At 50.8% G+C, this 26,826-nt stretch overlaps 1 protein-coding gene across 1 annotated transcript; it reads left to right on the top strand.

The window, feature by feature from the left end:
* Positions 1–11,089: 11,089 nt before the first annotated feature.
* Positions 11,090–13,963, top strand: LOC309577586 (zona pellucida sperm-binding protein 3-like; the record flags this gene model as incomplete). The annotated part of the gene is made up of 9 exons (XM_082289715.1): positions 11,090–11,485; positions 11,839–11,957; positions 12,041–12,144; positions 12,308–12,485; positions 12,565–12,685; positions 12,794–12,885; positions 12,953–13,098; positions 13,505–13,624; positions 13,830–13,963. The coding sequence occupies 9 exons, from the start codon at positions 11,090–11,092 to the stop codon at positions 13,961–13,963; spliced, it is 1,410 nt and encodes a 469-aa protein (XP_082145841.1).
* Positions 13,964–26,826: the final 12,863 nt, after the last annotated feature.

Here is a 26,826-nt window from a genome sequence, read left to right as displayed (position 1 = left end):
TTCCAATACATGGTCCTGTTGTCATGCCTGTCAGGAAGTCCCACCAAAATTCAGAGGCTGACTGCTTTTACTTTTAATGGCCTAAATATTTATATATATTTTAAATTAATTAATATTGGACTGGCTCCCTTTTCATTCATTTCTTCCACTTTCAATTGACCCTTGTTTCGTTTCCTCCTTGATCTTGCTAGGGAGCTCCCCAGTTGAAGACAGACAAGAAACTGCTGGAGAGGGTCGAAACTTGTACTTCAGGCTTTCCTGAAGAGTCTCCCTCCTGAGCAAGCACAGCAGAGGAAGGTTGGGAAGGAGGGTGCAGCACATCTAAGTGAGAGGTTTCTATTGTGGTGGGGATGGAAGTCCACTGAGGGTGATGGCTGATCGGGAGTTACTCTGCATCTTCAATTATTTGTCATCCTTTCCAAAACACACATATAAAACACCAAACTCAGCAGCCTTGGCTGAAACAATTGGTCCTGGAAGCAGTTATTAATTCTGAGTCACCTGCAGCATGCCATGAGCCTCACAACTGCTTCCTTTATTGGAGGGGGATGAGACAGCCCCAGCCACAGCTGCTGTGCCCGGATGGATTTGGGAAGATCGGGCTTCACCGCAGAGTTAAAAGGGAAATATTGATAACCCAAACGACTCTGGGAGCAGCAAAATGGGTGCAGCAAAATGGGTGCAGCCACTCCCTCCTCGTGCTGTGGGGCTTCTCCAGGTTTGGCAAGGGATGCCCAAGCTTTGAGATCACTCTGGGCTGGGAAAGTGCAAAGTTTGGCTTCTCCTACCTCTGCCCGCCGCTCTGTTCCTCACGCATGTGGGATGGCTCTGCCGCTGCCTCTCCCAGGGGTTCACCCACGCACAGCTTGGCACGTACTCTCCGAGACAGAGGAAAGGATGGAGGAGCGGGGGGAGGTGAGAGGAGGGGAGGTTGAGAAGTTTTCCAGTTTGGAAGATTATTCTAAAGCTAAAAAATGGAAAGCTAAAATCCCCCACTGGGAAACCCCTTGGAGGATATCAGAAAATGAGGCTGAGTAGTTTCTTTGGATCCTGTGGAATTTAACACAGATTTGTCATCTAGCTGTCAAACCCACTAGAAATGTCTCATTCTCTATTAATAGTTTCATAGATTTTAGAGATTTTTCCAGCTCAAAAGACCATTCTGTTCATCTCTTCTTGCATAAAATTGGCTATTCCTGTATTAAGCCCGTCCGCCCTGGTCAAACATAAGCTTATCTTTCCAAAACATCTCCACTGAGGTTTAAACACTTCCAGGCACAGAGAATCCATCGTGTACCTGATGAATTCTTGCAGAGGCTAATTGCTCCCACAATTAACCATGTCTTCCTGAACATATCCAGCCTCCCACCCGCTGCCTTTGATCCTGCAGGGGTTCAGTTGGGTTAAAGAGCTCTTAATCACGAGGTTCCCCCTCTAGGGACTTGTTCACCTCAGCAGCTCTTAGTCTTTGGCCTGCTGGCCTGTGGGACTTTCCTCAGGGCTGCAGCAAGGAACCTGGGAGCAGCTGGCGTGTCAGGAGGCTTCAGTCGATTGTACACGGGTCACCACCAGAAAAATAACAGGGGAAAGAGCCAAAACTGGGTCTTTGGAGGATTAGAAGTGGGCTGCAGTTGTTGCAGTGTCTGCACCCATGTGTGGCAAGGTGTGGGAGCACTGGGGAGCTTCTGGGGGAGGTGACGCAGAGCTGGAGTGCTCCTCCTTGCTGTTTTCCAGAGAGCAAGATGCAGGGAGTTGTGCCAGAGCTCATAATTAAGGGCCAATAAAGCCTTCCCTTCGCTGCCACAGTTTCTCCAGGGGGCTTGTTACAGCTGCATCCCAGGAAGCTGATTTAGAAGTGTTATTGAGACTGGGGCATTTTTATGAGGTGCTGCTTTCACACCCCACTGCTTGGGAAGCCCAAGCTGCCTTAATTAAAGACCTGGAGGGACACAGCTACAGCCACTGGGCTAACCAGCATCCATGACCCAGCTCCCACAGTGGAATGGACGCTGGGCTGGGAGCCCCTGTGAGCCCAGCTCTGCCCTGAGAGGCCCAAGGGCAGAGCTGGTGCCTGCAGAGGGGAAGAAGAACACATTTTTAGTGCAGAATTATTTTTCAGGCCTCATCTTCTCCAAGGCCCTGGAGCATTGCGCTGCTTCTCCCTGGGGATAATCTGTCAGGAGACAAATCTCTCTCCTGCACTGGCCTGCGTTGCACAGCAATTGTCCTTGGAGAATAAGGTGTGGATGGATGGCTCCAGTAAAAGTGAGACCCAACAGTAAATGAATTCAGCTATGGGCTGGAGTGGAGCTGCTCAGCCTTTTGGTTTGATGTACCAGCTGTATTGCCTCCTAATTAAAATATATTCCACTCTCGGCCATACCTCTATCTGTTCTGCCAGTGGAATGCTGAAGTCACAGAAATCTGGGCATGGCCTGTAATTAATACATGATAACTAAACCTGTTAATTTAGTTGAATTTCTTGAGACAAGCAGCCCAGACAGACATGTCCAATGAACAGGTGATGACAGAAATATTTATTTTTTAAAAGGAGAAGCAAACCTAATTGGTCCTTTCTGATAGAGGACTCCACAAATTGCACAATTTCCAAATGCTCTTTAGCCATTAACCCTAATTACCGGAGCTAGTTACACACAAATTTACATTTACAACTGGGAGAGTGGGAAATCTCAATATTTAAATAAATATATAGCCATGCCAATTTTACCAGCTCTTCTTGTCCCCACTGAAAGCTGTGTGATCTGAAAGGCAGAAAGTTCGTGGGCCCTGGTGTATGGGACACGATGGTTTCTGACAGTGTCTTGGGGTGACTTTATGATGTGTATCCCATATCGCTGCCCTATGCCCAGAAATTAATTCTTGTGCCTTTCTATGCCTTTAAACTGAGCCTGAGAGGAGGAAGGAAAAACTGAGTAAAACTTTCTCAAAGCAGTTTGCAGCTTGTTCAAGGTCACACAGAGATAGCGACTCTTTTTTCCAGCCAGCTTTCAGCCAGTTGTTCAGTTTCTTTTCTCTGGAGAGAGACTGAGAGTTGAACTTTGCTTTTCCTTCCCTGGAATTTCAGATTTTTTCCCTTTTTCTGTGGATTGCTTCAATATCAGAGCACATTGGGAGGACTTTCCACCAAGCACAGAGGGCCTGGCCCTGGGCCAAGCCCCAGCTCCGAGGACACCAAAGGGAGGACTCTAACACTTTCCCAGGTTTTTTTCTTCACAGCAAAAGATTTCATTATTTAGCATTATTTTCCTTTTCCCGTGTGTTTGTTAAATAAATAGTTCTTATCTCTTTCACTTTACTTCGAGGAAAATTTATTTTTTCCTGAACCTGGTGGGGGAGGGGTGGTTGTGCCTTCTCTCAGAGGATATATCTCTAAATTTGACCAAACCAGAACAGACAGCCAAGCAGGTATGAACTGCAGAGCTTGGCTTCAGTAATGAAGCATCTTCTTTTAGTTTATTAAGAGCAGGTTCGAGGTGATGTGATAATGGTCTGGAAGTGCCTGCATCCAGGGGCAGCTTCGGAGAGGCTCTTTACTCTCTCAGACAAGAGCATCGTGAGGCTGAAGAGTTAGCCAGGAAAAAAGGTTAATGGTACAGCGTGCAGAGCGAGCTTAATTACCCACAGGATCAGTTCCCCAAGGGTGCCGTGTGCTGCTTTCAGCCAGATTATTTTGGAGGAGTGACGCAGAACCAGGGTTGGGATCCTGCAGGGAGCCCCAGGAAGCAGCTCCTGGTGCTCGCCCCCAGTGAGCCATCGGGGCAGAGCAGTGTTTATCTGGGAGCTCATCTCCGTTCCCAGGCTTCCAGGTGGCACTGGCACGCTGTATGTTTGCCCCAGGGTTCTGGACAAGGTCTTTATTTCCAGCTTACCGGGTGATGTGTGGTTCACAACTGTTCCCGGGAATTTATGATAGCCTGGGAAGAGCTGGTGAGTCAGGAGGCAGGCAGTCATTAATTCCCAGTAATGCTACAGACTGAGTTCATTACTGTTATCAGGAGATGAAATGATGTGAAAAGTAGATGTATTTATTTTTCTGAGGCTGATGCAGTTTGCTTTTGGAAGACACTGCGCTCTGGGGAAGAGCAGCGCCAGTGCATTGGCAAGAGAGGAGCCTGAATCCTCTTGCAGCAGTTTGTTCAACGCAGAAATGTTTGCTGTGTGTTTGAAACAAGAGGTTGTATCAAGGTCACTCCACTGAGACTCAGCTTTGCAATCCCTGTGAAAGGAGAGCTCTTGCTCTCGCTGTCCTCCGAGATCTTTTTTTACTCCCCTCCTCATGGAAAGGGCAGGGCTCGCAAGCTCTGGCAGGAGGAATAAAAGGTTTTCATAATGGGCACTCTTACAAAAGTGTCCTGCTATAAAGAACTGCTATAAAGAAGCTGAATCTGTTCCAGAAGGTATCTCTGTGTTTCTCACATGCTCCCTCCAGGTCCAGCCCTTGCCTCTGCTTTGTTGCCAGGAGGGGACTTTGTGGTTGCAGAGGTGATCCAGGTCTGCTCTTCTGGCACCAGACCCTCAGGGTGCCAAGAAGGAAATGGACAACTAATCCATTTGAAAATCTTTTAGCAGCTTACATTAACATTAATCTGGCAGTTGCCATGAAACCTTCAGGAGCTGTCCTCACTGAGAGCTTCCCTTCTCTTTTTTAACCTCACCTGGAGGATGCATGGACAGTGAGACCAGCGCTGTGTCCCACTGCCCCCAACCCAAGCAGGACTGGCAGCATTGTTTAAGTCCTCTGCTCCTTGTGCTGTCACACTGGGCTCAAGAAGTCAATCTTGGGTTGAATTTCATTCCATTCCAGCAACCTAATACAGGCAGAGTATGTCATGGTCACCCTACAGTTCCCAGTTAGTGCTCTGTTGATGCCACAAGCAGGGAAGCAGCCTGGGATGGACTGAGCCTGGGATAGCAGTGGTGTTGCTCTTATGGTGACAGGGGCCCTGGATTAATTCAAACACTGGCAGCACTGAAGGAGACACAAAAGCACCCATCCGTGCTGCAGGCTGAGCAAATAAAGAAACTGATTGCTGGAAAGTTTTATGAGGATAATAAACACATCATAATAAATGGCCATGAATATTTCATGGCGGGTATAGTGCTGATATGATGTGCCATAGAGGAGTGATGGGGTTTTTCAACATTTGGATGCAAATGGGGAACATGTTCTATATTTTGCAGGTTTCTCCCCAGACGCGCTGTGTTTTCTAAAAATCAGATTGACTGGGAGCGTTTGATATGAGAAACAACTTCAGGGCTCTGGTTAGAGTCAAAGAAAAGCACAGGCAGTATCAGAGGATTGTCGGTGCTAGAGATGAAAAAATCCCACGCAGATCAAGCAGCCCCTAAACATCGGGGGAAGGTAGGTAGGAGTTACCAAAGGCAAATCACACTCTGTGCTATCCTTGGAGCTGGGAGCTGAGCTCCCCACCCAGGAACAGCAGCCCCTCTGCTCTGGGGACAGCGCAGCCCCTGGGAGGGGAGATCAAAGTGAGGGCCAAGTCCTCCTTCCTTACTCGCTGCTTAGGGGCAGAGGTTTGAGCTTGCCTGGGGCAGACAGAAAAAGGATCCCCTTTCTGGGGGGAACCAGGGATTTTTGAGTTCCTCAAACTTGCATATGAGGTTTTCTTCAATAGAACCCTTTGTTCAAAGGCATGGGAAGACACCTGGACTGAGGCCTCCACCTGAACAGGTTCCTCTGAGGGACGCTCTGCCCAAGGGCACTGGGCAGGGCGCTCTGTGTCAGCCCCACGCTTTGTCCCACACAGAAGAAACTGGGTTCCTTGGGGTTTGTTTGCTGCTCTCTGCTGGCATATGCTCCTGCCTGAGCACGAGCACGGTCCAGGGCACAGCGCTGACACACAGCCCCTCGTTAGCCGAACATCTGTGTGCCATCACACACAGGAACATGCAGAGATGAGCGCAAGCAAGTGCTGGCAGCTGCCAAGGCCAGGTGCCAGTCTGTGCCCGGATAAGACAGCAGTGGGAGCACTGATAGCCCCCTGCTTTCTTCCTGCAGCTCCCTCAACCTTTCCTGGCCTGCTGCTCTTCACAAGTACCTTTCATACTTGTCCTGCCTCCTTCTCTTTCCATTAATTCTGTCAGGTCCCCAGACATCTATCAAAATGCAGCGTGCCTTGCATATTCACAAGTTTGGATGGTGCAGGGAGGGTTTCTAACAAGCCACCTGCCTCCTGTCCTGTTTGGCACAGGTGGCAAAGGCAGGGTGTGAAAGGAGAAGTGGGACTAGAGGAAAGCAGCCTTTGCAGGTGCCTGGCTGGGCAGAGGAACAGGTATGGAGCTGGAGGAGACAGCCTGCAGGCTCGGGCTCTGATCCATCAGCCATGGGATAAACTTGGCTGTTTTCACCCATTGCTGCAGCTCTCTGCTTCTGTTTTCCCATTTCCAAGGCAGAGTGAGGAGCACACCCATCCTCTTTTGTGAAACATTGCTGAGGAGGACCCGCACCTCAAAACAGTAAGGTCCAACAAATCACCAGCTACTGCCACTTCCAAAGCTGCTTTGTCAGCCAGCATGGGCTGGGAACCATCCCTCCTGCCTCCTGTGTCATCCTTCTGGGCACATCAGTACAGATATCCCACCAGGGACTATTTCTCCTGTCTGCTTCACAAGCTGCCAGTGAACCTGTAAGTGTTTCCTTTGGATTTCTCACTTAGTTCCTCCTCATGGTGCCGCTGAGCTGGTGACACCAGTGACACTTACCCTGGTTCCTTGTTCACAGAATGGTTGCTCTATGTTTTTACCCTCTGTGCAGCATTGCTGGGCCCGGATGACCCAGGGCCTTGTTCCTTCCAGGATTTTCAAGGGCTTGTTCTGATTTCCTGACCCCTGAAAACAAGATTGTTCCCAACCACCCTGGTTAGGACCCAGCACCCACACATAGATGTGGAAGCTGCTCTGCAGAGCCCTGTTTTCACCCACACATTGATGAATAAACAGGCCACAGCCCCTCGATGTGTTTGGCCAGCTGGCATCACAGTGGAGGTGGGCCCGTCAAATGGAAAGTGCCTTTTTGGAAAAGAAAAAAAAAATAGGAAAAAAGGTGAAAAAAAATAGAAAAGAATACCCTTGTTTTAAAGTCTGCACCTGAGTGATGCTGTGAACTAATTTTTCCCCAAATGGGTGTTGTCAGTTGATGAAAACTCTTCCATAAAGATGTTAAGCTCACTTTCTGGATCAGAAGTGTTTCTTCTCGGAGAGTGCTGATGAGATTGTGCCTTGATCAGCCAAAGTGGGGCTGATTTGAATGTGCTTTACTACAAAGCAATCATTACATTTCTCCTTAGGATTCAAATGAACATTTCCTTCATATTTCAGCTGTGCTGAGCTGGCTTTGCAAGGACCCCTCCAGGCATTTGCTCAGGAACTGGTGAAATTACCCTGCCTAATGGCCTCCAGAAGTTGAGTTACCCAAGCGTAAATGGTGCCACGGAGATCCCAGGAGCTGTGGGAAGCAAACGGCACATTGGCTTCTGTGCCAGTCTCAAGGTAGCAGCTGAAGCATAAACTGTGGATGGAAAAGGACTTAATATGCTCACACACTTCGTTGTTTTGTTTTGGGCTCTTTTTGTCCATTAATTTGGCGCTGCTTCTCCTGGAAAGTGCATGGATGGGAGAGGCAGCGTTTGCCCGTTTGTTCCATCTGCTCTGCTGACACCTTGGGGCAGGAAGGCTGGGTAGCAAGTGCCATCCTGAGTGACCAGTGGCAGTGACCAGCAGTGTGTACAAGCAAGAGACCCTCCTGCCACCTCTTTGACTGCAGCACCCTGCAGCAGAAGAGCCTCAGGCTCCTTGCTTGCTGCAGACAGGAGCAGGAATCGGCATTGCAGCCAGGAAGGATGAATCCCACTGAACTGCTCTGTGAGGTGTTTCCTTCTTGGGAAAACTGGTGGGATTAAACCCACAGATATTGCCCATACAAATGCCTGTCAGCTGGACTGGCAGTGTCTGGCTGTGACTCTCCCCCAAGCAGGGGGAAGAGCTGCCTTTGGGTTGGGTGCGTGCTCAGCTTTCCTCTGTCAAGGTTGGGTTTGACTGCCGTGAAGTGTAGTGATGATGTCAGTGGGCAACGTCAGTGCTCTTGTGGAGGAGGTGTGTATCAGTCTCACTGCTGAGAGCTTTTCTATTTGTCAGACTGTCAGTTACCTGAGTGGATCTGGCACGTGCTGTCACACACGTGAAAGGGGAAGCGTGATGAAGAGTCATGAGAACAAGGTCTGGCTGATTGGGAGCTCCAACACCAAACATCTGCATCTTGCTGCTGCATTGGTTTGCTCTGATCACCCTGAGTTATTGCAGACCTCTGAGATTCACCCTCTGTATGTTCACTGTGACCAGCTGTAAAAGCACACATTTTTGATGTGTTCTGTGTTAAGCACTAATGAATTCCCTCTCTTCTAAAAGCGTTTTAAGATAAAATAATTAACAGGCAGGGAAACCACCACCAGTGTGGAACCTTGTGGAGCTATTTCCACTTCTCCTGGACTCTTCCTCTCTCTCACCCTATTTCTCCCACTCTCCTTGCAGTTTATGAGCTGGTAAATCACATTCAAGTCCATGATTTTCTCTGCACCAAAGAAGTGGTGTGATCCCGTGGAATAAATGAGTGTGATGAGAATGCCTTTAGCAAAGCACCCCCTGTGTCCCCCCAGCCTTGGGAGCACTCAGCTCATGGATTTATTATTTGTCCTGGTGAGCTGTCCTCAAAGCTGGGAACCTGGCTTCATGCATGTCCCTGAATTACTGCACCAAAGCTGTGGAAGGGCCTGAGTTTCAGCACTGACGGATATGAATAGGTCTGCCTGCAGCTAAAAATAGAAAGCACAGGGCAGCTTCCAGGCAGAGCCGTAGTAAATTCTAATAAGAGGTGGCTCAGCAGCAGTTCCTGTGGCAAAGCTTCCTCCTGGACACTGGGGAAGGCTGTGGCATGTGCTCTAGCCAATATTAGCCGACAGAGTTTCCTTATGGGAACGAACTTGTGAGGTGCAAAGACCAATACTGAGTTTTAAAGTTTTCTTTTCCCTAGTGTGGGGGTGCCCAGCTCTGCAGGAATGACTCCTTGAATCTGTGCCTCAGTTTCCCCTCTGCAGGGGGTTCTGGGTGCTGCAGGAGATGCATTTTAGCTGCACGGTTTTCTGGCGGCTGCAGCACCACGGCAGAGGTGCAGCCCCCAGCCCTGTGAACCTGTTCTGCTCCACTGCCACCCCTTGTGCTCTAATTCCTCCTCCTCCACTGAAGTGTTGGCTCATTCCCCACTCCCAAGGCCGGCAGGAAGATACATTTTCTCAGCTCTGCTGCCCGGGTAGCAGAGCTCCCTGGGCTTGCTGGCAATCAAGTGTTTCTTTCCAAGCAGGACCGTGGCTTTCGGAACCGTGTACATCTCCATCATCACAGGAAGTTATTTCTCTGTTCATTAGGGCTTATGTGCTGTGAAAATCTGCTCCCCCAGAGTCCTCGTGCCATCAGTCATGACAATGGCTCATCACAGCCGCGCCGTCTCAGTGAGTGGCTCATTGTGCCCCGTGCTGGAGCATATGGTCTCCTGCCTTGCTGCTGCCCCACACACGGGCTCCTGCACGAGGAGCAGCTGTGAAAAGGCTTTCGTGGAGCTCCCGAGGGGCAGCCAAGTGTAATATCCATACAGAAGAGCACGAGGCTCTGCGTGGCAGGAGGAGGCAGCAGGAGCGCAGGGCCGGCTCTCCGAAGCATCGCCCAGGAGCAGTGGTGCAGAAATGCCCCTGGGGTGGAGGGCAGCAGCAGGACAGCAGGACAGGGCTCGGGGAGGGCTCAGCTGTGTGTTTGTGCGAAATGGAAGTGCTGTGATCTTTTCATCCCGGGCAGAACTCTGCTCCTGTATCCACCTGAGTGACCCCGTGGTGCAGGACTTGGCTGCTCGGGAGCTGGAGGCACCTCTCAGGGTGGAAGATCTCTTGGGGCTGTTGCACTGACCATGGAGTGACCCACAGGGCTGGGACCTTCACCTGCAAAGGTGCTGAGCTGCTCCAGGGGGTGAGAAATCCACTCTGGAGAGGGAAAGCTTGGGATGGGTCTGTGTGGGGCTCTTTGGGATCCTGGATCATTCCCTCTGGAATAGCAGGAATGGAGCTTTGGGAGCAGGCACCCATCCCTGGAGAGCTGGGTCCCACAGAGGCTGGGCAGATCAAATCCTGGATTCCCAGAGCCATTCCTGATGCTGGGATGGAGAATGGGGCTGTGAGAAGCAGAAACATCCCCTCCCATCCCCACAGATCCCTCTGGATGCAGGAACATTCCCTCCCATCCCTCTGGATCCCTCTGAAGCCCCCTGAGCAGCCCCATCCCCCTGGATAAAGCATTCCAGGGCAGCCTGGGGATGAGCCAGGCCGGGAGTTGCCCCATTCCTGCAGAATTCATGGAGAGGCCTGGAGCGATTTTCCGTGTCCCATCATTTATTCATCATCCCTAAAAACACCCGGGGCAATGCCAGGACACCGGGATGGTGCAAGAGGGGGATGTGGGAATGTGGGAGTGACATTATGGATGCTGCAGGGGACAGCAGGACCTGAGTCGAGAATTCCCACCAGGAATTCCCTGGTGTTCTGCCCCTCTGCTCTCTACGAAAGTGAGCTCGTTATGGTGCCCTCATTAAGCCAGGCGCAATTTCCCGGAGCGAATTCCCGGGAAATCGGGCACATGCGCATCCCAAAGCTCCCGGGTGGGGTTGGCACATCCCCAGCTCTGAATGCACCGGCTGGATTTTGGGGAACTCCCGGGAAGATCAGGGGGGAAATGTCCGGGAGAGCCTCGCTGGCCAAAATCGGCTCCGGCTCAAGGAGTGGGACACGGGTGGCACTGATACCACCGCAGCCGGGCAGGACATGGGACAAACGGGACAATTCCCGGCTGCAAGGGGAGGGAATCACCCCTTGGTGGGCCCAGCTGGATCCCGTTATCCCGAATGGGATCCCCAGCTGGATCCCGTTATCCCGAATGGGATTCCCCGGGAACTCTCCCATAAAAGGCTCCCACGCACCCCCCTTTTCCATGCGCTGCTTTTCCTGGGGTCAAGATGGGGTCAGGGAGCTGCTTTGGGGTCGCTCTGCTCTGCTGGATGTTGGCTGCGGCCGCATCCTCCGATCCCTGGGGTTTTCCCCCGAGGAATTCCGGGACGTGGCGGCTGCGGGGTGACTCCTCCCGGGGTCGCGTCCCCGCCGTGTCGCAGCCCTGGGCTCGGGTGGATCTGTCGCAGCTGCGGGCGCTGGCCCCGCGCCCCGCGGTGGCCGTGCGGTGCCAGGAGGGGCAGCTGGCGGTCACCGTGCGCAGGGACCTCTTCGGCACCGGGCGCCCGGTGCGGGCAGCGGAGCTGAGCCTGGGCACGGCCTCCTGCCCGCCTCTCTCCCCAAACTCCGCCCAGGCTTTTGTCACCTTCGTGGCTGCGCTGCACGAGTGTGGCAGCACCCTGCAGGTGAGGGGCGTCGGGGCCAGGGTTGGGTGGTGAAGGTGTCACCCCTAGAGGTGCCCTGGTGCTGGCGGGGTTGGGGTGAGGAGTGCCCGGAGCAGGGGTGGGTTTTGGGGTGTGGATACCGGGGATGAGGTACGCACTCAGCAGTGGGATTTGGATGCAGGAATTTATGGGATAACGGGTCCTGGAGGCTCTGTGACCTCCTTCAAGCTGGTGCCTTGTTGTGGTGCCACCACAGGGCTCTGTGGTGTTCTATAGGATTGGGAGCATGGCCTCTGTGTCCCGGCACGGTCCCTGCTGGTGCCGAGTTCATTTTCCTGATTTTTTTTTTCCCCTCTCCCAAATCCTCCTTCCAGGTGACCCCAGACTCTCTGATCTACAGAACGACCCTTTTCTACAAACCCACCCCTTCCGGCAACCCCCTCATCGTGAGGGCCACCCCGGCTGAGGTCCTCATTGAGTGTCACTACCCCAGGTGAGCGGCAGGGGCTGTCCCCACTCTGCCACTGCCCTGAGGTGGCAGTGCCATCCCTGGCAATTCCCATTGCTTCCCTTTAGGAAGAGCAACGTGAGCAGCGGTGCCGTGCACCCCACGTGGGCCCCGTTCCGCTCCACGGTGGCAGCCCAGGAGCGGCTCCGCTTCTCCCTGCGCCTCATGAACGGTGGGTGCAGCCCTGGCAGCCTTGTGTCCCCCAGCTCCCGGCTCCTGCGGACATCCTGGGAGCTCCAACAGAGCCCAAATGCCCCCCAAATCCACCCCATGGGTGTTGCCGCGCATTTAAAAGGTCCCCAAAGTGACACCATCCCCTGGGATCTGCATTCCAGATGACTGGAGTAGGGAGAGGCTCTCCAACAGCTTCCAGCTTGGGGACAGCCTCCGCTTCCAGGCCGATGTCACCTCAGAGGGCCACGTGCCCCTGCGGCTCTTCGTGGATCAGTGCGTGGCCACCGCGAGCCCCGACAGGAGCTCGTCCCCCCGCTATGCCTTCATCGACCTGGGCGGGTAAGGCCGGGCTCTGGGGCTGTCTGGAGGATCCTGGATTCCTGGGGAGAATCCTGAATGATTCCTGGTCTTTCTCCAGGTGCCTGGTGGACGGCAGGGCAGATGACACTGGCTCAGCCTTTGTGTCCCCTCGGCCCCGGCCAGAGTCGCTGCGGTTCTTGGTGGATGCCTTCAAATTTGCGGGAGACGCCGGGAATTTGGTGAGGCGTTGTTCCCACCCCTCGTCCTCCTCCTTTCCCCATTTCTCTATGGAAAAAAGCCTTAAAAATCTCCAAGATTAATGAATTTTCCTTGCCTTCCCCTGCCAGCTCTATATCAGCTGCCACCTGCGGGTGACCCCAGTGGCCCAGGCCCCAAATCCCTGGAACAAAGCCTGTTCCTTCAGCAAAGCCAGCGGCCTGTGAGTGTCCTTGGTGGGGAGGGGGGACCCGCCCGTGGCAGGGGGGTCACAGGTGATTCTGTTCCAGGTGGGCACCTCTGGAGGGCACCGCAGCCATCTGCAGCTGCTGTGACACCGGCAGCTGTCCCTCTCCTGGAGGAGATTCCCGGGAATTCCGTGCTCCGGCTGCACGGATTGGCAGGCGTGTGAGGAGGGCTGATCCCAGCCAGCGAGGTGTGTCCCAAAGGTGTCCCCAGGGCCCCTCAGGCCACAGTTAAAAGGACAATCCCGGCTCTCCTCCGGTGTCGTTAGGGATGGGACTTGAAAAGGAAAGAAGGGAATTTTGGAGGGATATTGGAAAAAAATTCCATGTGGGTGGGGAGGTCCTGGCACTGTTCTCCATGCCTGGAAGCATCCTAGGCCAGGCTGGAGCCACCTGGGGTAGTGGGAGGTGTCCCTGCCCTGGCACTGGATGGCCTTTGTGGTCCCTTCCATCCCAAACCATTCCCCGATTCTATCCTGACTGTGTCTTTGCATTTAAAACCCTTGGACTCTTTCAGTGTCCATCTTCCTCTAATTCCCAAATTCCAGCCTGAGCAGGAATTCCCTCTCCTGGGAACTCATTCCCATCTTTTTCCAGGTGGGCCCTCAGGGCTGACTGAGGCTGATGTCTTCGTGGGACCCTTGCTCATCCTGGAGCCAGCTCAGGGATTAATGAGCCCCTCTGGAAGTCCGGGATCAGCTGGGAACACCCCCCAGGGTAAGAGTTGTTGTGGGGTCTTTGTGGGGTTGCATCTCCAGGCCTCACCTGGGGGCTGATCTTGCTGTGAATTCCCAGTGATTTCACAAAGGGACTTCCTGGAACCACCCCCCCCGAGCTGCTCTGGGAGCTCGTTCCCAAAGACTTCCAAAGGATTGGATGGAGGCTGGGAAGCCAAGTGCTGAGTGGGTTTTATCCCTTCCAGGTACCTCTGGTGGAATTCCTGTGGTGATCCGGGGGCTCCTGCTGGCAGCGGCTGCTCTGCTGAGCCTGACTGCCCTGGGAATGCTCCTGGGAATGTGCTGGAAAAGGCTCTGCCCTCTGGGAATGTCCTCGTGATCCCAATCCCAATAAAGAGAAGCAATTGTCACTTCCTGGTGTCCTCTGTGGGGTGGAAGGGGACCCAGGTGGCTTGGGATGGGAATCCATCCTCCAGGAAGGGATGGGATTGGGGATGTGGAGCTGCTGCCACATTGAAGAGATTCCCAAATCCCCTGGATTTGGGAGGTACAGGTGCACTTTTTCCAGAGGTTGTATCCATGGGAATGAATCCTAAACAAACAAGGTATGGCTCCCATTTTAGGGAATTATTGGTGTTCTGAGGTTCTAAATGATTTTTCTGATCTTGGAATTCCTGTTTTCCCTTCCTTATCTGGTGGGATGCAGGAATTAGCCTCCATGATCCCTTGGAGGATGCAAGGACAACTGGGATTCTGGGATTTTGGTTGGTTTTAGGGCTGAGTTTGGCTCCTCTGCAGGGGAAACCCTGATGTTGGGGATAGGAAAGGGTCAGAGGTGCTTCTGCTTTGCAGGGGCTGGATGGGAATGAATTCCATTTTTTTTTAATGGAGTGTGGGAGCTCTGGGATGAGCACAGCAGTTGGGAGGCTGTCTCTGCTGTATGCAGGTGGAAGGCAGGACTGGGATTTGCACACCTAAATCTGCTGATTAGAACTCCATAAACCAACTCTCAGCTCAGATCTACCTGAGTGATCTCTGGCTCTTCTCCCGTGACAAAACTGGCACAGTCAGTAGGGTGGCAGATTCAATTACTGGCTGTTTAGGGAGGCATGGAATTCGACCCTCTCCAAGACTTTTTGAGGCTTGAGTGTTGAAAAATTGGAGTAATTGGGGCGAAGATAGAGGAACAGTTAAATTGCATGAGAGGGAAACTGAAAAATGGTGAAGGGAATAATATGCAAGATGTTGTAAATGTGGTTGGAAGCAGTGTGCCATTGTAAGGAATACAAAGAAAAGGAAATGGGACTGTTACAAGATGAGCTTTAACAAAGAAAGCAGCAAGAAATGCTGTTACCTCTGTGAATAGAACAATTGCAGAAACAACTGGGCTGGGCGGAAGGAAAAAGAGTAGAGGACAAGCTAGAATTTATGATAAATTGGGTCCCCAATCCCACAGGCCCCATAAAGATCTATTAGTTAATTGCATCCCCAGAAGATTGGAATGGAGATATATAGAGGGACCCTGACTGGGGATTCAGGGATGAAAGTAATGAAGAGAGTGAATTAGGTGAATTGCAGTTTGAGGTGGCTCCTCTCATTAAAACTGAAGTGTCCCTTGGGCCCCAGGGGGATAACTAAAGAAATACCACCAGAGCCATTCTGTGGGACTCTCTTCAACTGGATAATTTGCAAGAAAAATATGGCCAGAAGCCTGGCAAGAGTGGAACTGGGTATTTGTGGTGTCTCTTTAACTGGGGGAGATTGTATTAAACCCAAGGTGAAGCAGAGGGCTTTTGGGGGCCAGGGGTGTTTTCAACAGGACAGCCAGATTCTAACAATGAATCCCATTCTGTCCCACACTGAGCAAGGGAATAGTGTCCCTGGCAGATGAGGTAAATCCCTGCTATCCCTATATATTCATTAAACAACATTTTACCCTCTCTCAGCTCCTACAGACCCCCAGGCCTTGAAGCCACTAATAGGGCAAACCCCTGGTCTTTTAAAAATCTATTCCCTTATGAAAAGAGATCAACCAAAGGGAGCAGTGGAGGTAAACATCACATAGAAGGGGTAACCAGTTTGGAGTATCCCCACTGAGACTTGTCTTATTTCCCTTTCCAGGAACCACACTGGGTTATACCAAAGTGCCAAAGCCCAGCAATGTGACCCAGATCTAGTTTATCCATCAACAAGCCTGAGGGATGGGGTGAAAACCCCCAGGTCTTTTATTTGTACAAATCAGGGTGGTAATGGTTGTAATCGTGTTTAAGCCTGAGTGCATTGCCATGACAATCACTAAAAAGCAAGCTGTAATTGTACAAATTTAGGAGTCCCGCCCATTAATGTGGATTTGGCAGAGGGAGATGTAAGCAGAATATGTGAAAGACAAAACCCAAAAACTGAAGTGGAAGTGTACTTGCTTAGTTTTCAGTGTGGTTCCTTTGAAAAGGGGTATAGATCTAAGCAGGCTGGTGGCTGTTCAAGGAGTGCTACATCAGAGGAATGCATGAAAAGAGAAACATTATCAGACATAATGTATCTATTTATGTTGGAGATATAATTGATTTGAAACTGGGATTGTTTATATCAGCACAGCAAAAATTACCTTACCCCCCACACTGTATCCTACTACCCCTTAGACCCTGTTGGTACCTTGATTGGAACACAGATTTCTGAAATTGAGCCCAGTGGTATTAAAATGACAGGGCAGCAACAAGTGATACTTAATCCATTATGGAGCCTCAGGCAAGTGGAACTGTCACTGCAGGTTAATATCTCTGCACTTAAACCTTCCTGCTTATTGTTCCTAAATACCTCTGTACAGGCTGCTCACAGAGCTGGGCAGGTGAGCCCTCACCTCTCCAAAATGAGCCAGGAGAGGTGTGACTGGCATCCCAGGGACAGGATTAGGAGCATTCAACAAACAGCACGGATGCTGATGTTTTGGAAAATAAATTAAGCTTGGCAACAAGTGATTTGTATGAGCAAGAACACCCTTTAAAATCTTTTGTTGACATTAGTGACTAGTCAGTGGCTCTTGGCTGGTATATTGTCTAAATGGCAAAGAATTAAGGAAAAAGGACACCCACCTAATTGTAGATGCACTTGGCATCACCCAGAATAATGTTTCCACAGCTCTCAGCCATATCCAAGCTCAGTTGCAGGTGCAATCCACTACGGCACTAGCTATAAGGGAGGATGATGAGGGCACCTTACCCACGGAGATTCAAAAGGTAATTTGGGAAAAAAATTTCAATTAAAAATTTTTCAAAATATATTTAATTCAAAAAGTATTTCCAGTCTTGGTGGTATCTAGTAAACTTATGACCCCACCAGCAGTAGGGCCCCAGCTTTTGTCTTAACCATATGCAGTGTTTAATGGTTGGACTCAATGATTTTAGAGGTGATTTCCAACGTAAATGATTCTATAAACCAAATCACTGTGCTGGGATTGAATCAGCATGGAATTGTACTCTGTTAGAAGCTGGAGAATGGGCCTAGCAAAATGGGAACAAATGGCAAACTGCCACTGCTGCCACGTGGGTAGTGCAGAAACAACAAGGATTTATTTGTGAATGTAATACTGTTAAGACCCAAGACATTTGTCCTGACACTGAACAAAATGTTATTTTGAAATACATCCCAGGGAGACCTCTGACACTGTACTTGGATGTGTTGGGAATGGATGTGTTTGCAAGAGAGCCTTTTGCTATTCTGTATTTATGGAGGATATACACAATCCCTCAAATATCTGTATCTGTAATTTCATTAAAATCATGGGGTGCAACTTTAACTATGCAGTCACAACCCACCATGTCCCAGCCGGAGTGAAGAAAGTTGGAAAACATCACTGGTGAGAAAATCTGCTCAGGTGGTCACCAACAGTCACGGGAGCTATGAATTAGATGTTCCACCTAATTGTAGTCTTGTTAATTATTGTTTTGTGTTCATTGTTATACCTTTGTTTATATGTCAAGTTACATCTTACATCAAAGCTATGAGTGAATGTGTGGGTATTAAGGAATCAGCAAATCTGATATATTATCTTATTTACCAGCCTATTACCCACTCACTAAATTAACTTCCGGCTCAGATCTGCCTGAGTGATCCCTGACTCTTCTCCTGTGACATGGTGGGGGACATTCATTGAGTTGAAGGTGCACTGTGGGATTTTAAGTCATCTTTTCTCCTGTTGTGCTCCAATTTTCCCCCCCTTGCTGAGAATCTCCGTCCTCTGTTGGTTCATCTCACTTTCCAGCTTGCCATGAGTGGGGTGGGGCGGATTTGTGCTCAGTGGCTTTTTCCCCAGCTGAGAGGGGACACTGAGGGGTTTCCAAAGCTAAACCGGTGTGGGAACTGATATTACACTTGTTCTGCCTCATGCCATCTAGGTCTGGAATGGGTGGAATAGGAGGAATGGGCTGTGGGATGGAGAGCCACTTGCAGATGTGCTGGAGGTAGAGATGCTGTGGTTGTTGTGGTTTGCAGCTGGGTTAGGACACGAGCTGACAGTGCAAAAAGGAGCTAAAACCCACCTGAGTGACCCAGACTGGAGGTGCTGCATCTTTAATGTGTCTATGTCCAAACTTCTAGGAACTCTTTACATAAGAACAAACCTGATCCCATTAAAATTAAAGGACTTTAAATCCCTCAATCCTTCTGCTGGCGTTGCAGACTTCTGCCTGTGTTGTAATTTCAAAGAGCTGCCATTCTGGGGCTTAAAAGTGGCATCTAAGGGACAGTCACGAAGCATTTAGGGAAGAAACCAAGCTTTAAACAGCTGCAAAGATAGCCAAGGGCTGGGAGCTGAGTCCTGCTGCCTCTGTGTGTATATTAGCATTGGATTAGATAGTGGCCTGGCTTGTTTGCCTGTCTGATGATACCAGATGACTTCTTGGCCCACTGCATCAGCTGGAGAAAAACAGCTGAACAAATGGAGATGCGCAGGTGATCTGCAGTTCAGTTGTTTTCTGTCTTGTGGGTTTTGGCTTTTATTTTTTTGTTGTGTTTTTCACTGCTGAGCTCTGAGGGGATTTGGATATTTGACTCTCCCCAGCCTGCTGGCCTTGGCAGGAAGGTTTTAACTTTTCAGCACTGAGTAAGGTAACTGTGAGAGTGTGAATGTTTCAGCCAGCTTGGATGAGGAGCTGATTTATTGCTCAATAGAGCCACTGAAGAGCTGGAAATGGGATGTGATTTATACTCAGGGCCAGTGCTGGCTTGCTGGGATGAATTCTGTTCAAGGCATCACCTGTGAGTGCAACCTTCCCTCCCCTTTGCTTCCACTGGGATCCCCACTGCTGCTCCCCCCATTTTCTTCTCCCTGCCCACACAGGATTAGGCAGCCCAGATATAATCTCTTCATCCCTACTGAACTGCTGAGAAATCCTGTGCCAGCTGTTTTTGAGAGAGAGGGGAAAAAAAAAAAAAGGCAGCTCTTTTCTAATTTACAAAACTTAGAGAGGGGGAGGGAGGGAACGTGGGGTGTGGAGAAACCGGGGAGAGAATAATTGGGCAATTCCCGGCATCCTCGATGGCAGCTCTTAAGCAATTACGGGGACTCAGCAGCACCCTTATCACAGCACGTTCTGGGAGATTAACCGTCTGCTCAGCTGGCAATTAGAGCTGGGGAAATGGGAAGCTGCCACTTAGCTCTGACTTTGCAGCGGCTGTTTGCACTTCCCCGAGCCGGGCTCCAGGCGCTGGAGGGAGGGCTGTGAGTATCTGTGGGGAGGATTAAGGGTGAGCTGCCTTTCCCATGCTGGGAGAGAGGCTTGTGGACAGGGTGGCTGGAAAGGAATAAAGGCTGGGCTCTGTTTTCTTTCGTAATTCCTTTTTTTGTCAATCTGGAAAGCATGAGCTGCTCACTGGTCCCTTGTTTCACCCTGTTCTAACTTTCCTTCCATCTTTCTTTGCGACTTTGGGCCACTTTGCTTGCTGATGCCATTTGTGAACGCACCAGTGTTTATGTGCCAGCTTCATTTGCACGGGGAAAACGCTGAGAGAGAGATTTGTGTCTCTGCCCGGGCCATTGGACCTCCTGTGAGATCCTGCTCAGGTCAGCAGGGTGCCTTTTTTGGTGTCTTTGCTACTGAAGAGGTTAATGAACCTTCCTACATCTTGTGCTGTGGTGCATCACAGGACCTGAATGACAAAAAATCCTTCAGCCTCAGTTGCTTTGGGGACTTCTGGTGCTTTGTGTGGACACACACTGGCCCAACCGAGAGGGTGGCAAGCCCTCATCTCTGGCCTCCACAGAGCTCTGTGGGGTTTAGTACTGCACTAAGGCAGTACAGGGACACTTGCCCAGCTCCTTTGGCGGGGATCAGAGTCTCAGATAAAAGACAAGGTAAGGAAAGGACTGGAATATGGAGGCAAAGGCAAGTCCCTGCTGGTCCCTTCAGCCCTGTTTGCATCCCCCAGGCAGGCAGAGCGTCGGCAGGGCCCAGGTTGATGGTCTGTGCTGCGGGTTGAGCAGCCACCCCTGTCCTGCCCAGCAGGTCCCCTGCTCCTGGGGAAAGCCCCCTGCTTTTCCATGGCTTTAACCCTGTTGATGTGAAGGGCTGTGGCAGGTGTCCACCGTGGCTGTGCTGGCCACAGGAATGCTAGGCACCAAGGAGTCACAGAGGGAGTGGCTGCCACCAGGAGCCTCTCTCCTGCGGGCTCAGCAGGACCCTCACGCTTTGGAATTAGTTTCAGGATTCCACCCCCCCCCCCCCCTTGCCGATTTATCTTTCGAGTTTTCTAGGCCAGCTGTCCTCCTTTATTATCCTCACGCTACCTATTTATCTTGTCTGGCCCCTCTCCTCCCCGCTTCCCTCCCCCTGGTTTGCCTGTCCGTGGCTGAGCTCCTGCCCGCCAGCAAAAACAAGGCATGGTGGCAGAGCGTGACAGATCCCGCTGGAGCCACATCATCCCGACAGCCGGGGCCGACTCAGCAGAGTCCCCACTCGCTGTCCCCTGCACCCAGCCCGGCTGTGGCAGGAAGGTGCCCGAGCACCTTGGACAGCGCTGCTCCTGCTCTGCCGGCTCCGAAAGGCGCGGGGAGGAAGGCGGTGCCATCCCCTTCACCCGTGTGGCGCGCTGTAGAAAGCAAACCAGTGGGAGATCCCAAGTCAGAATTACAGTTTAATAGGAAAATTAAGATAAAGGCAAAAATACAGAAATACTGGCTTAAACTGTCAGAGTCAGGATACAACGTGCCACCCTGCCGGGCAGGGTGGTGGTAGCAGTCCCATTAAATGGTGGCTGCAATCCCGTTGATGTGGTGATCGTGTGGAAGGGTCTGATGCTCCTCTGAAGGTCCAGCAGTGGTTATGCAGCTCTTGTCCTCTGGGAATCCAGTAGGCAAGGCTGGTAGTGTTCCAAACCTCGGATTATATCCAGCTAGGAATGCTTGGTTCCCCCCCCTGGGCGGAGCATCTCATAATGGGATGGTGTCATTTTATGAGTCATGCAATGAGCCCTTGATGGCCCATTAACAGAAGATAGCTCCTGGAGGGAGGTATCAGATAAAGAACACTGCCCCACCTGTGTTTAACAGCTGGCTCATTAACAGAAGATATCTCTCCGGAGGGAGTTATCAGGGATGAGTCATGGAAGAGATAAAGAGCACTGCCTCACCTGCTTTTAACATCTTATGAAGATGGTGATAGAATACATACTTTTGGTTACATCTTACCTTGTAACCTATGACGTGCTCAGGATAGCTCTTGCCCAACCCCTTCCTGCCACCCTCGCTCCTCTGACACCCCCAGGGCCGTGCTGGCCTCAACAGACACCACAGGTCATCCTTCCTGAAAGTCCCTGGTTGTGGTCACTGGGTCTCTACACATGGCCTTGGTGGGGACAGAACAGCCTGTTTGCTCCAAACATTAATAATAATTATTAATAATAACAGCAACAGTAATAGCATTCCTCAGTTTTGTCGCCTGTTTTGGGCATCAGGTGTTCAGAGGGACTGGCCCAAGGGGTAGGATGGAGGAGATGAAAGTCCTGGCCCAGAGTGGCTGTGGGTACAAGGCAGAGCCCAGGGGCTGATATCTGGACAACCAACAGCAACAACAACAATCCCCCAAAACAAATAAACAAAAAAATCCCCAAACCACCACCACCACCAAAAAAACCCAAAAATCAAACAAAAAAAACCTCCCAAACCGCCAAACCAAAAAACCACCCCAAAACAAAACCAACCAAGCACCCCCCCAAAAAGAATCAAACCAACCAATCAAACAAAAAAACCCCAAAAATCTCCCAAAACCCCAACAAAAAATCCCAAACCCAACCAAAAAAAAAAAAATAATAATAACCCCCCCCAGTCAGTCACTTGTATTATAAACAGGTATTATAAACAGAGCCTTTGCAGCACCCTGCTTTAACTTACCTCTTGCTCTGCCTTCTGCTGGCCTCCAGCCACTGTGCCCAGCCATGAACGTACCAGATGGAGCCTTCAGTCAGAGAAGGACAATAGAAGTAGGTGTAGGAAACCCTGCACCAAAATATCCTGTGCATAATTTTATTCCCTCTTATCCCACATGCCAGCTCTATCCCACAGCAGAGCTCTCATCTGAAATCAGACATGCTGAGCAGAAATAGCCTGATGCTTCAGAGATGTGCCTTCAGAGCCTGGAGAGAAACTAACCCTTCATTGCCCACAGCTGTAGGACACAGATGTGCCTCAGCCTGCCCTTTCCCAGATCCATGTTGTGCCTCTTTCAGAGCTTCTGGGAAGCTTCAGGCTTGCATGTGTGTTGTGTGCCAAGGCAACAGCACATGCAGGATCCCAGGGAAGGGCCAGAGGGCTGATGGAGGTGAGATGTTGTAGTAGAGCTGATTTACCAGCTCAGGCCTCTGGGGCAAGGCTGTGCAAAGCCACAGCTATGCCTCCAGATGTGCAGAACATCACCGGCCCCTCTGGCAAGGGGAGCAGGAACGAAATTGAGACTGAGCTGTACTTTCCCAGTCACACTGACTCCTTCTCCATCATTCTGGCACTGTCAAACCTTATCACGATCCCCCTGACAAGCTTTTGGGGTAAAGCAAAGGCAAGGAAAAGCAAGTAGTGAAATTTCTTTTGACTTCTGGAAGCAACAGGAAGGTGGCAGAGCCTTTGATGCCTTGTTCAGCTTAGCAGGCAGAGATGTTCCAAATGGCTCTGACTCAGCACAGCTGGAGTGCTTTATGAGCCACAGTGTGGAGTGCTCAGTGTGGCCCTCAATGGAGAGCACAAAGGGCTGTGTGCAGTGTCCCACCTGCCTGGAGGCTTGGAGAGGTACATGAGGCTTAATCAGCGAGAATCCCACTGGAAAAAACAAAAAATCAACAAAAGCTGTTTGGCAAAGGCCCTGCCTGGTGGATTGAAAATGTGGATGCCTGCTTTGGATGGGCAGGGAGGGCATGGGAACTCCTGGAGCATTTGGAGATATGAATTGCCCATCAGGAAAAGGACAGACCAAGCCCAAAAGATCTGGAGGGGAAGCCGACCTCGTTCTACTGCACTTAAATCTGCAGGGCTAGTAGAAGTAGAGAACAGGGTAACTATGGTCCTACCTCCCAAAATAGAAGTAAATCTGGTGTCTGGAGGGAGAGAGAAAGAGAGCTGGAGGGGGATTTTTGACAAGGAATAACATTAAACTGAAGGAGGGTAGATTTAGATCAGATATTGGGAAGAAATCCTTCCCTGTGAGGGTGGGGAGGGCCTGGCACAGGTTGTCCAGAGAAACTGTGGCTGCCCCTGGATCCCTGGAAGTGTCCAAGGCCAGGCTGAACAGGACTTGGAGCAACCTGGGGTAGTGGAAGGTGTCCCTGCCCATGGCAGGTGGGGTAGACCAGATGGTCTTTAAGGTTCCTTCCAAGCCAAACCAGTTTGTGATTCCATAAATCCTTAGGTTAAGCTGTGCAATTGCAGTGCACCATTCCACTGGGCAAATTATCCAGTGTTCTTGTGGGATCTGCTCTTATCTGGGATGTAACACAGGAAAGGCAAAAGCTCAGGAGAAAAAAGCCAATGGAAAGTGACTTCTGCAATGCAGAAAGCAGGACCTGCATCTTTTTGTTGATGGAGGAAGGTGCCTCCATCTCTGTCCTCAGGGCCTAATTCCCTCTCCAGAAAACAGGCTGAGTGCACCAATAAAGACATCATTTTTCAGGACCCTTGCACATGATGGGCTGGGAAAATTGTTATTTTTAAGACAGCCAAACTTTTGGAGAGAGAGAGAGAGATAGAAAATTTTATATTAGCGAGGGACTGCAGAGGCTGTGGGTGACTGCACTGTTTGATGTTATTGTGCTGGGCTCGGGCCTGAGAGGGGCTGGTAACCTCTAGAAGGATTAGAGAGAACATGGAAAGGAAAACCCTGAATTTGGATTAAAGATGTTTAAAAGTCTCTTGTATCAGCAAGCTCTTTTCTCCAGGAGAGATTAGGAGTGCAGCTCCTCTCGACAGCTCTGTTAATCTGGTCTCCATGGAAACAGGATGATGTTAGTGGTGACACACTCCCCTAAATGGCTTCTCAGCAGCCGTGTTAAGGGGGGAGACTGGCTTTGGTTTGTCACCCAAACCTGCTTAGTTTGTCCCCTGTCAGTCCCTGGCAGCTGCTGCTGGGGGATTTTTGTGCTGCTCGTTTTGTGCCCCCATGCTGCAAAGATTTTGCTGGAGAGTTCACAGGCTCAAGCCTCCACACCGAACTCAAACCAGCCCAGAAAAAGCCACAGACTTTCACACAACCATGTTTTTGCTGGTGCTGCTGAATGGGACAGGCTGTGGCTGTCTTGCAAACGTCTCCCACCCTCCTACACTGCCCAGTGTGACCGAGTGACCTCCTTATTGTGAGGCCATATGCAGGAGGTCTCTGGGGTCTGCTGCAGTGACCACTCTTGCACTGAGACGTGGACAAAGCATCGAGCAAGAAGTTGGGAAATTCACCAAATTAAAGCAAACCCAGCCTTGCAATGCTCAGCCAGCAGTAAACAGTGAAGCAGAGCTGGTGCAGCTTTGCTCTGTGCCGGGCTGGGCAGGGGACAAAAAAAAAGCCTGTCCCAGGGATTCGCCTCAGAATGCAACCTGGACGTGCTAACGTGGCCATCCAGGCTGGGGGTGAAACGGTGGGTGGCTTGTAAACGTTCCCTGCATCTTTCTAAACCCCTTTTCATCCTGAGTCACACGCAGAAGAGCGTGGGTGAGTGTGAGTAGGCAGAGGGAGAGGGGTGGTAGGGCTGCATGAATTTGGATATGCACATCAGCTATCAAACACAGTGCAAAATTGCTGTGAAAGCAATGAAAAAAGATAAATTTCATGTCACAGTCTTCAGATGATGAGCTACTGCTGTTACTGCTTTCTGTGTTAGTGGAGTTAAAGTGGGACTTGCTTGTTGAGATTAGCAGGGAGTCTTCCGCACCTCTTCTCTCCTCTTCCTTACTCTTCCCTCTTTTTCTCCCCATGGCTCCACAGTTGCGTTTCCCAGCGGATCTTGGCCAGGTGTGTGGGACTGCTGCTGCCTCCACTCCTTTCAGATCAGTCATGGGTTTGGCTAAAGGAAGTTGAAACAAAGAAAACAAATCGTAGATGACCTTTATGTCTCCCTGACTCCAGCTCATGCTTCAATAACGTTTTATGCCATCAGCTAACTCCACCTAGACCTGGAACTGTGTACTTAAAAACATCGTGAAACTGAAGAGTTGAGGGAGAGGCTTTACCAGTGGTCATGAAACTGAAGAGTCGAGGGAGAGGCTTTATCAGTGGTCTTGTTGGCCTCACTGTGAGCTCAGCCCTAAATCAAACCTCAAGAGATTTTCAGCCTAAAAACTCCACAGCAATCCCAGCTTCCCTCGCAGAGCAGCTCGCTGCCTTTCCTGGGGCCACCTGGAATTGCACCAGAACAAGTCCCTGGGTGTTCCCTGTAAATCCCATTGCTTTCTCAGCCCATGTGACAGTTTCCACAGAAAACAAGTCTAGTTCAAACAGCCACTTCAGATTTAATCTATGAATGATGGCTTGAATTAAAGACCAGCTACAGCAGCCCAGTGCCACTAACACCAGGAAGCCTATGGAAGCCCTGGTCGGGCTGTGAGTGACCGGGCTCTCTACACACCTGCCCAGGTGGCCATTTCCCAGTTACAGAGCCCTGGGGAGGAGCCCTGCAGCCTCATGTATCATTTAAAGAGTCACTCTATTCCAGAAAGCAGGCAGCAGCTCCCATGTGGGCTATACCTCAGCAGTTGTAATTTGTCCCAGTTTATAAATAGGATACTTTTCCTGGACTGCCAGGTCCCAGTGACATCTACGAGGCAAGCTGTGATCTCTCTGGCCTGTGAATCATCTCTGATAATGGAGATCCTGCTGCCTGACTCCTACTTTTGTCAGGTGTACAGCACCAGAGTTTGTGGATGCACCCAGAGAGAGCTCCCTGGCACTATGGCAAGGGAGATATGTCCTCCCTCTGGAGCACAGCTCCAGTGGACATCACCTGGGAGGGATGCTCCTCATGACAGAACAGGGTGGTACTCTTCACCTTTTCTTTCCCTGAGAGGTGTTCCTACCTCCCTGACCAAGTCTGGGGAAGATTCAGCCTTTTCCTTCCTCTCCCTTCACATTCATGCCTTCTCCCAGCACCAAGGCCATATTAAGTCTGAATTTTCCCCTCTCTTGCCCTTGGAGCTGTTCAATGCCTGGCCCATGTGCAATAGCCTCCAGCAATAAGGGGAAAACTTTGGGTCTTAGCATCTACTTCTGCTTCTCCCTCTGGAGCATCAGTGTCTTGGCCTCCATCCCTGGAATCGGTTCGGAACCCTGCTCTGCACACCAGCGTCCTCTTCATTGTGGCCACAAGAGCGTTGCCCTTTGTCAAAGTGAAGATGGCATCAAAAACTGTGGGAATTAGTAATGGACATGAGCTACATCTTGGAGGGCGAGAGCATCTGCTGGGAGCAGCACTCAGGTGATGCTGCTGGAGGCACTGGCTGGTGGGTGAGGTGTCTTGGGTGCTCTGCCTGCCTCCGCTTCACCCGTCTGGCACAGCTGACAGGGTGTAGTTTCCTCGCTCTGCATCTCCTTTGCAGCCAGGGTAACAACACCTTGTGGGGGTGAGGGTGGATGTTCATTGGCATTTGTCATCGACTCGCCTGCAAGCACCCTGGGGAGGCCTATAAATAAGTGAGGGGCTGTGATTCAGCAGCCACTGGAGGAGAGGCAGCTGCCACCGTGTCCATTTCATGATCACTTCAAAAGCCTCGAGCCTTTATTT

Source organism: Coloeus monedula, assembly GCF_965178545.1.
Source record: "Coloeus monedula genome assembly, chromosome: 12".
Lineage (NCBI taxonomy): Eukaryota > Metazoa > Chordata > Aves > Passeriformes > Corvidae > Coloeus > Coloeus monedula.
The sequence above is the reverse complement of the archived record's forward strand: the minus strand, read 5'-3'. Positions and strand labels throughout refer to the sequence as shown.